Here is a 15,902-nt window from a genome sequence, read left to right as displayed (position 1 = left end):
GGATGCAACTGTGAGGGAGTAGGAAGGGTCAAATATGATCCTTAGATCTCTGTCTTGCACACTGAATAGATGGTACCGAATTAGACAGAACAAGAGAAGGAGCTGATTTATTAGAGTGGACAATGAGTTAAGTTGAAACTACATTTTCAGAATCATCAATTGACATTTTCTTTCCAGGATACCAGTGAACCTCTACACTTGCATTGTGTTAAGCACCTTAAAACTTCCATTATGTTCCTTCAAAATGTATTTCTTGGTTTTTTTCTCTCATCTCATTCCTCATTGTGTTATATACTTTGATTGGAATCTAGACAGCGCTGCATTATTATCTGGAAAATGAGATTATTGAGGTTGCTAAAATGCCAATGTCATACAGAAAGCACACTGGTGGCAGTGCATGTGGGGCAGGTTGCACCCCCTTCCCTGTGCTGCCGTCCACCCCCTGCTCCTCATGCACAGCTTGACACAGGGGTGGCCAGCAAGAGCTTGGCCAGCACCCTCTAAATACGAACGGCCTGTGTGTTGTTTTCTTCCCCACAATCTGTATTGTTGAAAGTGAAATTCTAAGAAAGAATAAAAGTAGTGGTATATTTAGCATTCAGTCTGAGCTTTTGAGTTTACAAGCAAATCAGTAAGTTAGCTTCATGTTTGAATGATCCAAATTTAAATCATTAAGCTACCCATTATTAAGATTTCTCATCTGTCTCTTATCACAAATATGCAGTCATTTCCTGATGGTAAAATGTAATATTTTTGGAGCAATGAAAAATAAATATATGGAATATAATGTTACAGCCTACACTTGGGACTGATAAATACGGTTGATTTGGAAGAAGCAAAGAGTGATTTGACACAGTTACTATAATGACTCATCTTTAGAAATGTTAATTTTAAGTAGTCTCACCATTTAAAATGCCATTTGACAATCAGGCAGCAAGCTTCCGGAACTTTATAGGGGCTAGCCCATGGTATAGTGGTCAAGTTCAACATGCTCCACTTCGGCCGTCCAGGTTCAGATGCTGGGTGTGGACCTACACCACATGTCAGCCACACTGTGGCGGCAGCCCACATATAAAGTGGAGGAAGATTGGCACAGATGTTAGCTCAGGGCTAATCTTCCTCAGCAGAAGAAAAAAAAAAAGTAAAATGTTTATATACTTTGAATGACATTTGAGAATCCATCCTTAGGAAATTCTCCAAGATTCAGGAGAACAATTATATGAACTAAAGTATTTATTGTAATGACGTTTATCATTTAGAAAAATGGAAACAACCTCAGTGTTGCTTTTAAATATAAATTATATTACATCTACTGATTAGATTTTAAATGAGCATTAAAAAATTATGATTGTGGAAAGTATGTAGAAATATGGGGAATTATAATCAAATAGTAAAGGTTACAAAATTATATATGGAATGATTATGACAAGTTTTAAAAACTTGGCCTGGAAAAAAATTAGAAGAAAATTAAGAAATAGATCAAATTCCGACTAGTTATATTAGAGTGGTGAGAGTTGGAAGCTCTTTTTTCAGTCTTCTAAATGTTCTGTTATATAATTGTCTTTTAACATCAAAAGTAATATAGATGGATATTTTTACATACACTTACTAAGTTTCTTAAATAGTTTGGTGTAAATTTCTTAAATAGTTTGATGGACCATAAAATGGAGTCGTGGTCCACGTTGTCGTCCCCACCCCTCCACCCCCACACCTACCCCTCACCCTCATAATTGCAGTGAGATTGCAGGCTATGCCGTAGTGCTTATTAATGGAGCCTTGCTTGAAATCTTACACTTCTGCTGCATGTTAATTGGCCTTGGTGCATATATTAATGTATTACTGCTTAATCATTGAATGATTTTGGAATTGTTAAGTACTTTAACATCCTGACCGAAAATAATCTCTAATTTTTAATTTGTTCATCTTAAAGCTAATTAATAGGAACTTGAAACACTTGAATTATTTTTCTTTCACAGGATCTGCAGCTTGAGGAATTAAAGCAGCAGATTTCTACCTTAAAATGTCAAAATGAACAGCTCCAGACAGCAGTTACACAGCAAGCTTCTCAGATTCAGCAACACAAGGATCAGTATAACCTTCTTAAAGTACAGTTAGGTAAGTATAGCTAGCATCTCTGTTGTAGTGTCCCCAAGAGCTGGACAAAAATCAGACAAATTATTCTTATGGACTAGTCTTTTTCTAACCTTAAATTAATCAGAGTTCGAAGTCCAGGCTCTTTGCTGTTGAGGATTATCTGATTGATTATCTGACATTGATTCTCAACCTTGGCTGCACATTAGAATCTCCTGAGTTGTTTTTTTATTTTTTATTTTTATTTATTTTTTGTTGTTTGTTTTATTTATTTATTTTTTATAGTTTTTTGTGTTTTTTTTTGAGGAAGGTTAGCTCTGAGCTAATATCTGTGCCCATCTTCCTCTACTTTATATGTGGGACGCCTACCACAGCATGGCATGCCAAGCGGTGCCATGCCCGCACCTGGGATTCGAACTAGTGAACCCCGGGCCACTGAGGCGGAACGTGCGCACTTAACCTCTGCACCACCAGGCCAGCCCCCCCAAGTTGTTTTTTTTAAAAAAAATACCACAATACTGAGATCTCACTGGAGTTTCTGATTTAATTAATTGGGGTTGGGTCCGGGCATCAGTAATTATTACAAGCTCCCCAAGTGATTCTGATGTATAGCCAGTTGAAAATGACTGGTCTAACTTTTTCATTTCCTCATCTGCAAAATGGAGATGATAATAGCATCTGTGTCATCTGAGAATTAAATGAAATATATAAAATTCTAGTTCTGTGCCTGGCACATGGTAAGAGCTTAAATGCTTGTAAATAGTATCATCCAATAATGCTTTTGACTGGAATGCTAGCCACTTAGAAATACAGTTTATTTGTATGAAGGTGACTGAAGTTTTCAGGAAAAAATTCTCTCGGTTACTTCTTGTGTTTATGATAATGATTTCTCAGTTATTTTAGGCCATATAGAAAGCTATTACTTTGTGAAAATTTTTAAAGGGATTTTATTTGCTCTTACATTAATTGACAGAATTAGAATTAAAACTAATATAATTCTTAATTATAGATCACCAAACCATGCAATTTAGTCTTAATAAGACTATGCTGTTTTTCTTCCCAGAAACCCTGAAAGTATCATCAGTTCACTATTTTTATCAATACACTATATTGCAAAGATGTAATATGTTTACAAAAGTGCTGCCAAAGTAATTGAATTAAGGAAATTTTATGTATTTTTTTATATTTGAATCTTGTAATTCAAAAAAATGAAAAACTTAAGTTTCCTACTGGCTTTTCAAATTTTATGCCTAATAGGAAAAGACAATCCGCATCAAGGTTCTTACAATGATGGGGCTCAGATGAATGGCATTCAGCCAGAAGAAATTGGTAGGTTGCAAGAAGAGATAGAAGAACTGAAAAGTAATCAGGAACTTTTACAAAGCCAGCTGGCTGAAAAGGACTCTTTAATTGAAAATTTGGTAAGTAAATGTTTAAAAATTTTAAATAATAGATCAGGAGTAATTCTCATTATCCTGCTTGTTTATTTTTCGGGATCCCTTAAGCCAATATATCATATTAAGGTTTAGAATATGAACTTTGGTGTCAGACTGACTGAAGTTTCAATGCTTCCTAGCTAATTGAATTTAAGAAGCTTAGTTAACCTCTTTAAACTTTTTTCCTGATCTATAAAATGGTGGTGGTCATATTTGTTTCATTGTTGTGAGAATTAAATGAGGCTCTGTATAAAGCTCTTTTAAGACATGGAAATCTCTCAATAAATACCTGCTTTTATGCTCTTTCTCCATATGACCTCAGCTAAGTGCTTAGATTTAATAAATTACTTGGTATAAGCATAAATTTATTAATTATGGAAAAGTTGTAGACAATATGTGCTATCTTGAAATTTTATCTTGAGTATAAAAATTAAAATGTCAATGTGACTTTTTTTTTTTTTTTTTTTTGTAATCTACAAGATATAGCTTATATGTGTACAGTTCTGTTTTGGTTTTTTCCTATCTCTTTAGGCTGAAATTATTTCATAGTTTATTTCTTTGCTATTTATAGAGATCTACCCAAACATCACCTGGCACAAATGAACAGTCTTCAGTGACAGCTTCAGCTAGAGATTCTGAACAAATTGCAGAATTAAAACAGGTAACTTTCCAGCTTGATCCAAGTTCTATTTTGTCTTGTTTTAATTATGTATAGTCGAATAATAGGCCTTCAGTGCCATAAATCTAGAACTACTTTGTTGGGTGTAAGCAAAATTTAGTAGTAAAGACAGCCGTTTGAAAATCCAGAAGTTGTTTTAATTACACAGTAAGGGTATTTTGGTTTTATTGTGTTCTTATTATTCAATGCTGTTCTTTTAACAGATCTCAGCATCTTACCCACATTATTTGTAGATCATCAGTGAATAACCATTAAGAAAAATTTAAATATATTTATAAGCTGCAAATATTGAACAGATAAAATCTATGCCTAATTTTCTTATACTATTGACCATGATAATTGCTTAGTTAAATGTATTGAGTGTTTAAACCATGCTGTCCAGGAAAATGTTGGATTTTAGAATTAGAAAAGGGAAAAACAGGAGGTAAACTTGTATATATCTCAATTAGATGACTAGCTAAAAAAGCAAAATAAACTTTTTCTGCTGTAGTAATTTATAATATCTAGAAAAGCAAATTAAACTTTTTCCACTTGGTTAATTTGTGATATTTATAAATTCCTATTAAACTGGATAGTCCAGATTTATCTTTATCTATCCAATGAAGAAAGTTAAATGTATTTGTTCAAGAAAAGAGCTAAAAAAGAGAGAGAAGAACTATTTACATGTAGAATTAAATAATGCAGTAATTGGAAGAAAAACCTAGAAAAGTATCAGATCGCTCATTAGTATATTATCCCTAAACAGGTTGGTTTTTTTCCTTTTTAAATTTTCTTTCTTTCCTTCTTTCTTTTTCCTTCCTTCCATGCTTCTCTCCTTTCTTTCTTATAAAAGGAACATTGTTACTTAAAAAAATAGTAGTAAAGTAATATTAAAGAAAGAAGTGGATGGCCTAACCAACCTAAGACTGACTTTTCTCCCTCCACTAGTCTGCTGGTCCTGGCCCACTGACATGGCTCATCTGAGAGAAGAATGACTGTGCACACAGAGAAACTATATCTTATTTGGATAATGTCTGTGCACCCCAGTAGATTCGACAATCAAACTTTTTTTTTTTTAATCGTTTTTGTTAAGGATTTACCAAGTCTCCTGTATACGTCCACAGTGTTTTGTTCTTGTGAGGAAGATTAGTGTGCTGTTTGGGTTTTACTAAGTCTACCTACACTAGAGCTATATTAAAATTAAAAGGAACTAAGTTATTAATATACAACCTTGGTTTGTAAATCCCAAGTAAAAATTTTTCTCTTTGTGTTTCCCAATGAATCTTTTGTTAGATATTTTTATAGAAGAAAATTAGTTATATTTTAAATGGCAGGTTTTTAAAATAATGTACAGTAAAACACTGTATAAAAAGAAAAACTCGAGGCCAGCTTCGTGGCTGAGTGGTTAAGTTCTCGTGCTCCACTCCAGCAGCCCAGGGTTCGGATCCTGGGCGCAGACATGGCACCACTCGTCAGGCCACATTGAGGCGGCGTCCCGCATCCCACAACTAGAAGGACCTGCAACTAAGATATACAACTGTGTACAGGAGGGGTTTGGGGAGATCAAGCAGGAAAAAAAAAAAAAGATTGGCAACAGTTGTTAGACCAGGTGCCAATCCTTAAAAAGAAAAACAAAATGGTCCATGATTTTAGTGTCTACATAACTCATTTTGATAACTGAAAAAACAAAACAAAGAAAAGCCACATATGTCCATGATAGAAAATTTTAAGAAACAAAAGAGCTTTTTGCATGACGACATCCCACCACTTACCAGTGTCTCCAGACATTGCCACATATTGAGGGGGAGATCACCCCTGGATGAAAATCACTGTTAGAATTGCTTTTCTTTGTACTTTTTTGGAGGAGAGTGGGTAAGAAGTTTGGAAATTTCAACATTAATAATATGTAAACTTTTGATTAATTACTCTATTTTCATTGCAGTACTACTACTTTCATCTGTGTTTGGTGGCCCCTCGTCTAAAAATGTCCTATTTTGCCCTTTCCAAGTGATAAACCTCTAGTCTTCAGCCAGGCCCAGAGGAAGAGTTGCCTGATGCCTGAGATTGGGATGGGATCCAGCGGTCTGTTCCTAAGCAGACTTTCCACCAGCCCTGCTGTTTTAGATCCCATTTTTACCCACACTTCCAGAGACATCTGGTGGGCCTGGTACCCAAGCCTTGTGGTAGTTTTGTATTGCAAGTCAGGCAGCAGCTTGGCTTTCTCAGAGATCAGCTAAGGTTTCAGCTTTCTCAGGTGTGCTGAGTCAGTTACGGTGTCACTTGCTTTCTCAAATTCCCCAATTTTATTGCTCTTTTCTCTTATTCTCTTCATCCTTGTGGGTTTCTCCCTTTTTTCTTCCTTCCTTCCTCTTTCCCTCTCTCCCTGCCTATATGATTTTTTACATGGAATCTCGAAGGAAGCAGAGCTGAATGTATTTGATAAACGTGTCTAATTCTCCATTTTAAGCTTGAAGTTCAAGAATAATTTTTTAGAATTAGATTTTAAAACTTGAAAGTTGTAATTTTAGAGAGAAGCGCCAAGAAAAGAAATAATTTAATTTCTTCCTGAGAATAGACATTTCCTTGATGAAATTAATGCTATTTAATGTTATGACTCAGTTATTTTTGTCTTTTAGGAACTGGTAACATTAAAATCTCAGTTAAACTCACAATCTCTGGAGATCACCAAACTACAGACAGAAAAGCAGGAACTATTACAGAAAACAGAAGCATTTGTAAGTTAACTGTGTTGTTTTTTCTTCTGAAAGGTAGTAAGCAGGAGGTTGTGATGTTATTTCTCAGCCACTAGGGAAAAGAAGCAGATTTGTCAGATAGCACCTTCCCTTTAGGTTACTCACTAGCCGTTCTAGTCACATAGGCTTCTTGGCTGTGGTGGCAGCCATGTTGTAGTCAGACTCACCAGATCTGTTTAATCAGCTACTTAATGGTTCATTTTGCTGATGTTTTGTATTTCATCCCATCTCTGTCCCCTTCAGTCCAAGCTGGCAAATTTTCTGCTGGTATAAAATTGTTCAAAAACCTTGTTGGTAGCCCATGTAATTCACAGGGGTCTAAGCCAACAGACAAGAAGGTTCTCCTGGATCCTTCCTGGATTACCACATCTCTAGTCCAGCTTCTGCTGAGATGGTTGATTGGGTCCATGAGTCACAGAAGTAACTTCTTGCTAAATGGTTGTCCAGCCACACCCTTGATGTTTCACCAGAGTATGCTTTATCATTTATTGCAATAGGATTGGCTGAGAATTTTTAAGTCTTCAAGTTCTGACTCCCTTTGCTTAACATTCCTTCTTCAATTTGTCTCTTTTCTGTCACATTTTACGATAAGCAGCAAGGGGAAACCAGGCCACACCTTTAACACTTTGTTTAGAAATCCCCTCAGTTTAATATCCAAGTTCATCACTTATAAGTTCTGCTTTTCACAAAACACTAGAACACAATTTAGCCAAGTTCTCTGCCACTTTATAACAAGGATCACCTTTCTTCCCCTTTCCAGTAACATGTTCCTCATTTCCATCTGAGACCTCACCAAAACCACCTTTAACATCCATATTTCTACCAAGATTCTGTTCATGATATGTTTTCTCTAAGGCCATGAAAGCTTTCTCTACAGCTTTCCTCTTTCCTTTATGAGCCCTTACCGGAATGGCCTCTGATGACCGTATTTCTACCAACAGTCTCTTCAGGGCATTTTAGGCTTTGTCTAACATGCACCTCAAAACTCTTCTAGCCCCTACCAATGTCGAAGCCCCTTCCACATTTTTAGGTATTTGTTACATCAATACCCCACTTCTCGGTATTTTGTAGAAAAAAGGTGGGGAAAGATGGAAAAACTGTGATTTAAGAATATTTCCCATAGCATTTAAGAAAATACTTGCATTTCAGCAGTTAATGGCATTCAGCTCAATTTCCCCACCTGTCTCTCTGAGATGACAGTGTGGACTTAACTTACAGAAATTTTATGAGGAAAAGGCTTTGAAAAATATTCTCTGCTTATTAAATGCTATGTTGCAGCTACGTGAGATTGTCTCATTGGTTGCTTGTTTGGTCCGACCTTGAGGCAGCTTAGCCCAGACTGCCTTGTACTCTGCTGAGGTCTGATGCCACGCCACTCCTGACTCAGCCTCCTCCTCCGCTGAGGGGAGAGCTCACCTTTCTAGGGAGAGCACTCACTGCCTCTAAACAATAAGGAAGTATGTGGTCTCTTAGTGGAAATAAAACTTCAAAATAGCAAGAAAATAAATCACTGTGGGGATGTCATTGATTGTAACTTTAAAGAAGCATTTCTTTCCAATTTCTTCTTTCAGGTAAAATCAGTTCCTGTACCAGGAGAGAGTGAAGCTGGAATGGCCACAGAAACTACTGATGTGGAAGGAAGACTGTCAGCATTATTACAGGAGACTAAAGAATTAAAGGTTGGCTTTGGTGAAATTTTTATTTGTTGCATGTTATATGAAATGAACTCCAGGAAATTTGATGTTTCTCATTTAATTTCTCAAATCCTTAGATTTATGAAGAAAGCTAATGGGGTGTAATTTTATCTCACAACATGTGCATTCCTATTTTGATGATTAAAGATGACACAAATGGAGATTTTTAAATGCCACTTCAAATAATGGTATCAATTATATAAAATAAGAATGTATATGAATGTACTTTGAAAGGAAAAATCATTGAAAATAGTTAAGTTTTCTAATCATCTCTAATCACAATAAAAAATGAGTACAAATTTGGCTAATACGCAGGCACATGTAGGCTTTCCCTAAGGCTAAGGAACATAAGCACGTTAAATCCTGCCAGCCTATTATGTGACAGAGAAATGAGAATAAATAACATAAAGAAAGGAATGAGGGAACAGTAATAAAAATAAAAGACATCGAAAAAGGAAAATAATGTGTGATTGTACCCTTCAGATTGTAGTCAAAATTTTTTTTATTGTGGTAACATTGGTTTATAAACATGATTTAAATTTCAGGTGTAGAACGTTGTAATTTGACATCTGTGTATACTAGAGCATACTCGCTTCTGAAAGTCTGCTTTCCATCCATCACCATAAAATTGACTCTCTTTACCCATTTCACCCTCTCCCCATGCTCTTCCCCTCTGGTAACCACCAATCTGTGATCTACTTCTATAAGTTTGGGTTTTTTTTGTTTTTTTGGGGTTTTTTGTGTGTTCCGCATATGAGTGCAATCATATGGTATTTGTCTTTCTCCATCAGACTTATTTCATGTGGCATAATACCCTCATGGTCTATACATATTGTTCCAAATAACAAGATTTCATCTTTTTTCATGGCTGAGTAGTATTCCATTGTGTGTTTGTGTATGTGTGTGTGTGTATATATATACACCACATCTTCTTTATCCATTCATCCATCAATGGGCACTTAGGTTGTTTCCATATCTCGGCTATTGTAAATAACGCGGCAGTGAACATAGGTGTACATATATCTTTTTGAATCAGTATTTTCATATTCTTCCAATAAATACGCAGAAATAGAATAGCTGGATCATATGGTAGTTCTATTCTTAATTTTTTGAGGAATCTCTATGTTGTTTTCCATAGTGGCTGTACCAATTTACATTCCCACTAACAGTGTGTAAGGACTCCCTTTTCTCCACATCCTCGTCAACACTTGTTATTTCTTCTCTTTTTGATAATAGCCATTCCAACAGGTGTGAGATTATATCTCATTGTGGTTTTGATTTGCATTTCCCTAATAATTAGTGATGTTGAACATCTTTTCATGTGCCTGTCGGCCATCTGTGTATCTTCTTTGCAAAAATGTCTGTTCAGATCCTCTGCCCATTTTTCAATCGGGTTGTTTGGGGTGTTTTTATTGAGTTGTATGAGTTATATACTTTAGACATTAGCCCCTTATTGGATATATGATTTGACAATGTCTTCTCCTGGTTGGTAGGTTGTCTTTTTGTTTTGTTGATGGTTTCCTTTGCTGTGCAAAAGCTTTTTAGTTTGATGTAGTCCCATTTGTTTATTTTTGCTTTTGTTGCCCTTGCTTGAGGAGACATATCCAGAAAGATATTGCTAAGACTGATGTCAAAGAGCATACTAAGTTTTCTTCTAGGAGTTTTATGGTTTGAGGTCTTACATTCAAGTCTTTAATCCATTTTGAGTTAATTTTTTTATGTGGTGTAAGATAATGGTCTACTTTCATTCTTTTGCATGTGGCTGTCCAGTTTTCCCAACACCATTTATTGAAGAGACTTTCCTTTCTCCATTGTATGTTCTTGGCTCCTTTGTCATAAATTAGCTGTCCATGTATGAGTGGGTTTATTTCTGGGCTCTCAGTTCTGTTCCATTGATCTGTATGTCTGTTGTGCTGCCAATACCATATTGTTTTGGTTACTATAGCTTTGTAATATAGTGTGAAATCAGAGAGTGTGATACCTCTGGCTTTGTTCTTTTTTCTCAGGATTTCTTTGGCTATTTGGGATCTTTTCTGGTTCATACAAATTTTAGAACTTTTTGTTCTGTTCCTGTGAAAAATGCTATTGGAATTTTTATAGGGATTACATTGAATCTGTAGATTGCTTTAGGTAACGTGAACATTTTAACAATGTTAATTCTTCCAGTCCTTGAGCACAGAATATCTTTCTGTTTCTTTGTATCTTTAATTTCTTTCAGTAGTATCTCATAGTTTTCAGTGTACACTTTTTTCTCTTCCTTGGTTAAACTTATTTCTAGATATTTTGTTCTTTTTGTTGTGATTGTAAGTGGGATTATGTTCTTAATTTCTCTTTCTGCTACTTTGTTGTTAGTATACAGAAAGGCAACAGATTTTTGTATATATATTTTGCACCCTGCAACTTAACTGTATTCATTTATTTCTAATAGTTCTTTGGTCAAGTCTTTAGGGTTTTCTGTACAGTTGTGCATTACATAACATTTCAGTCAGTGATGGATCACGTATTTCGGTGGTCCCATAAGATTAGTACCATATAGCCTAGGTGTGCAGTAGGCTATATCGTCTAGGTTTGTGTAAGTACACTCTGTGATGTTCATACAATGCTGAAATCACCTAATGATGCATTTCTCAGAACGTATCCTCATCGTTAAACAACATGTGACTGTCTATAAAATCATGTAATCTACAAATAGTGACAGTTTTACTTCTTCCTTTCCAGTTAGGATGCATTTTATTTCTTTTTCCTGCCTGGTTTTGGACTGGCTTGGTCAGTCTGGCTAGGACTTCCAGTACTGTGTTCAATAAAAGTAGCAAGAGTGGGCATCCTTGTCTTGTTCCTGATCTTAGAGGAAAAGCTTTTAGTTTTTGACTGTTGAGTATGATGTTAGCTTTGGGTTTGTCATTTATAGCCTTTATTATGTTGAAGTACTTTCCTTTTATACCCATTTCATTGAGAATTTTTATCATAAATGGGTGTTGAATCTTGTCAAATGCTTTTTCTGCCTCTATTGAGATAATTGTATGATTTTTACCCCTTAATTTGTTAGTGTGGCGTATCACATTGATTGATTTGCGGGTGTTGAACCATCCTTGCCTCCCTGGACTAAATCCCACTTGGTTGTGGTGGATGATCCTTTTAATGTATTGTATTCAGTTTGCTAATATTTTGTTGAGAATTCAGATTATTTTATTGTTAAGCCATGGATTTTATTTGAAGTATTTTTCTTTCCCATGTAATTCTATGTATGAAGTTAGGATAAAAAAATGTTTTTTAATTGAGTTCTAATTTTGTCACTAACTAGGCTTCTGCTGTAAAATGTTTTGTGTCTTTATTTATTCCTCTCATTACCTGAAATGGTATTATCTCTTAGGATATTTTGAGGAATAGCTAATTAAAACTATTTTTTGGATGTCTATATAACCATCTTGGTTAGGTAGCCTAACATAAATTCTTATGTTACTGGATGTGTGTGCGTACGTGTGTATGTGTGTTTGTATTTTAAACCTCCCATCCAGGCCCCCAGCCCAAAACTCCTCATATTGAATAAGTACAGTGATTTGTCATAGAAAGAACACATTTGTTAAAAAGTCTAGGAAAGTAAATACTAATTTTAGATTAGTGATTTTCACCTTTTTTTTCCTAGAATGAAATTAAAGCTCTGTCTGAGGAAAGAACGGCTATTAAAGAGCAGCTGAATTCATCTAACAGTACCATTGCCATTTTACAAAATGAGAGAAACAAGCTCCAGGTGGACATTACAGATTCTAAGAAAGAACAAGATGATCTCTTGGTGTTGTTGGCTGATCAGGATCAGAAAATACTTGCACTAACGAATAAACTCAAGGAACTTGGTCATCCAGTAAGATTGAAATGTTTCCAAACATGGTTTATATTATGTTTCTTTATAATATATTCTTAAAATTTGTACTGTGGCCTGGAAATGTTATGCCTATGTATCTATATTACAGGCATAGATGTGTAGGTGCATGAATGTGATATTGTCTACACTGCTTTCACGGTGTTCAGTGAATTGACTTACAACGTGGATTAGGCACAGTTTCCAGCTATGTTAACTGTTCTCTTTTGGGCTTTAAACCTAGAAAGTGAATTAATTTGATTGCTCCTATGATGATCGATTACTCTCACCATCCAAATGTGCCATTCTCTTTTGCCATGTTTGGTTCAGGTTTGTGTGCAGAGAGGTATAACTATCCGTGAGCAAGTTAACCTATATAGCTCATCTCATATTAAAAATGAGAGGGAACCTTGAGCATTAAATCAAGGAAATCAGATGGCTTATAATTACTGGAATAAAGAATTTATCAACAGAGTGTATATCGCCATGTGTTGAATGTGAAGTGAACAAATCTTCATAGTGTTAAATGTATATTTTCCCTTTAGGTTGAAGAAGAGGATGAGCTTGAATCCGGAGACCAGGATGATGAGGATGAGGAAAATGAAGATGATGGAAAGGACCAGGATGATATCTAGCTTTAAAATCTCTAGGCATGATAGAGATTATGTGGTAACTTTGAAGATGAAGTCTTAAGACAGTGCTTTGGTTTGCCTCCACAGAAAATAAAGATTTCGAAATCAAGTGGAAAACATTCACTAATAAGACTATTGATGTATTTTGTAAATGATGCCACCCCTATTGGAAACCCTGAAACTCTAACTTTATGTAGAACACACATCTTTTATTGAAATTCTCCTGAACTGTCCCCAAATATAATTTGCAAATAGCTTCAGACACCAAAAATATACCATTTTAAGGCATGTGGTGGCAGTGCTATTTGCCTTAGTTCCTTGGTTGTTTACATAAGTTCTGTATGTGTCTGTTATTTTCACTTGTCAGAATTTGTGGCTTTAAGTACTAACACATTTGATTTAATGTGTATTGGAATCATCGTTTCTAAATTCAGTATTAGAATTCTTAGCTAATGATTTTCTTTTAAAGAAATGGATTTATTTAAAGGCAAGGTGGCATGGGCTGGGGGTAATATACATCATCAGCCCTCCATTCAGTGTGACTCCTAAGATGTGCAGGGTAGGGCAGTTTAGAGTGAGTGCCTTGATGCCTGATATGGCTGCATTCGGTACCTCAGTGAGGAAACGGAAAGATACTGACATACAGTCAGGATGAGGCTGTTCCTGAGAAACTTTTGCAACAGTGAATTTAGCATGTGGTTGGTTCTGGTTTTATTTTAAGGTAAACATTAAAACAAATTACAAGTTAACAGCTCATACAACTCAGATTTAGTATTGAGTATCGTAAAACATATTATGTTCCTAGTTTTAAAAAGACCCAAACTATGATTTATATAATTTATTGGCATTTTTGCTGAATACGTTTAAGTCAGATAGTAGATTTTTAAAAAGCAAATGAAGCAGTCTGTCAAAATTTAATGTTTTCGTAATAAAAATAGATATTATGTTCACTTAATCCCTGGTCATGTTTCCTTTTTTTAAGATTTTGAAAAAAGTACTTTATTCTTAATAAAAGATGAGGCAAGTGGAAGTGGTGGAGGAGTTCTCTTACTAAAAGTACATTACAGTAACTGAATATTAAAAGCAATCTTATCATTCAAAACTAATGATTAAGATTCCAGAAGATTGGAGGCGGCCAATTGGAGCAGAAGCAGTGGTTAGAGAAGGGTTTGGATGTTTCTAAACTGAGCATTGAAGTTCTTAGCAATGATTTCCATTAAAAGAAGTAGGTTTATTAAAGGCCAGACACAAGAGTTGGGGATAATGTATTTCATCTGCCGGTTAGCTTCAGGAATAGTTTGAACAGTCCACTAGGGGCACAAACTTTTGAAAGAGGAGAAGTGTCCTCACGTATCTTGAAAAGGGAGATGGCTGTGTGTTACAGAGCACCTGTGAATGCCACACGGCACCCCTGCATCTTCCCACCACTGCACCACCATTCCGAGGTGGCACTTGCCGTCAGAGAACCACATGACTGTCACTGGACGAGCTCAGACTGTGAAGTCTTCCTAAAGTTCACCACGTAATGAACAACTGGTGAATGACTTCATTTCAGGCTAGTGTTATAAGGATGAAGAAAAATGGGTCAGGAGTAAGATTAAGACTTCCGTAGATGATGGAAAACCACAGATCTTCAGAAGGAAACATCTGCAAAATCAGTGATGGTTTGCCAAAACTCAGTCACTCAGGCTGGCCTGGAAGAATACACGAGGAGGCCTTGTAGCTGCACATTCCAGCCTGGAGCCCAAAGAACCATCTTCCTAACCATAGCCGTAGTTTTTTGCCTGGATTGCTTCTGGAGCTGCCTCAGCTGGTCTCTCTGCCTCCAGTCTGGTGGTCGCCTCCCCACCTGACCCTTCTGCCATCTCCATGTTCACCACAGTAAGCCTTCTAAAGTGCAAATATGAGCAAAAGAGATTGTAGGTGCCTACTGTTTGCAGGCCTTAGCCAGGTGGATAAGAGTCTGTGTTCTGCTGCTCTCTAGCTTTATCTCCCTTCAAGTATATTTTAGAGCCATACCAAGATACTTGCTAGTACAGCGTATATCCTGCTTTTTCACTCACTTTGCTTTTGCACATGCTCTTCCCTCCGCTCATTTGTCAGCCCTGTCATTAAGGGCTGTTTCCACATATTGAGAGCTACAACAATGGAGCAATCATCATAAAGCAAAAACATATTTGTCCTTCTGATTTGAAGTTTTATTCATGTATGGTTTCCACCTCTAGTACCTCTGAAAGAAAAGGATAATCACCCAAAGTTACTATGAAGGGTTTGGTAAAATAACAGCTTACGTTTAAAGCTTTAAGTTACTAGTCTGAAATTATGCTGGTTGAAAATCAAACCCTTAAGTTTGAGTTTTGTTGCAGCCAGGTAAGGGCCTCATAGTGCTCATTGTAACAAAAATCTTGACTGTAACAGCAAAATTCATTGACTAATTCAGTGAATGTTTATTGAGTGTATGATGTGCCGGGTACTGTTATAGGCACTGGGGATAAAGTGGTGAATAAGACCAGAATAAGTCCTGTCCCCGTATAACTTACATACTGGAGGAGTGAAGGACAGTGAACAAGTACATAGGACAATGTCAAGTGCTATGTAGCTTCTGGAAAGGAGTTTGCATTTTATTCTGAGTTTGATGGGAAGCCAGAGGAGTGATTAGATATGATTCCTATTTCATGCATTATTCTCTCTGCTATGTCGGGAATTATCTATCTGGAGGAGGCTGAGAGAGAGCCAGGGGACTAGGTAGGAGGCTATTGCCATCATCTAAGCAAAAGCAGTT

General features: G+C 36.1%; 1 protein-coding gene across 2 annotated transcripts in view; it reads left to right on the top strand.

Moving 5' to 3' along the window:
- The window catches only part of USO1 (USO1 vesicle transport factor), a 94,420-nt gene extending 80,345 nt beyond the window's left edge, over positions 1 to 14,075 (top strand). For both annotated transcript variants that reach the window (XM_044766153.2, XM_044766152.2), the window contains 7 exons: positions 1,977 to 2,115; positions 3,349 to 3,512; positions 4,099 to 4,188; positions 6,822 to 6,920; positions 8,510 to 8,617; positions 12,276 to 12,491; positions 13,034 to 14,075. In XM_044766153.2, the coding sequence (XP_044622088.2) occupies positions 1,977 to 2,115; positions 3,349 to 3,512; positions 4,099 to 4,188; positions 6,822 to 6,920; positions 8,510 to 8,617; positions 12,276 to 12,491; positions 13,034 to 13,123 (906 nt within the window). In that variant the 3' untranslated portion in view covers positions 13,124 to 14,075. The remainder of the gene's footprint in view (positions 1 to 1,976; positions 2,116 to 3,348; positions 3,513 to 4,098; positions 4,189 to 6,821; positions 6,921 to 8,509; positions 8,618 to 12,275; positions 12,492 to 13,033) is intronic.
- Positions 14,076 to 15,902: the final 1,827 nt, after the last annotated feature.

This window comes from Equus asinus, chromosome 3 (assembly GCF_041296235.1).
Source record: "Equus asinus isolate D_3611 breed Donkey chromosome 3, EquAss-T2T_v2, whole genome shotgun sequence".
In the NCBI taxonomy this organism is placed as follows: Eukaryota; Metazoa; Chordata; class Mammalia; order Perissodactyla; family Equidae; genus Equus; species Equus asinus.
The sequence above is the reverse complement of the archived record's forward strand: the minus strand, read 5'-3'. Positions and strand labels throughout refer to the sequence as shown.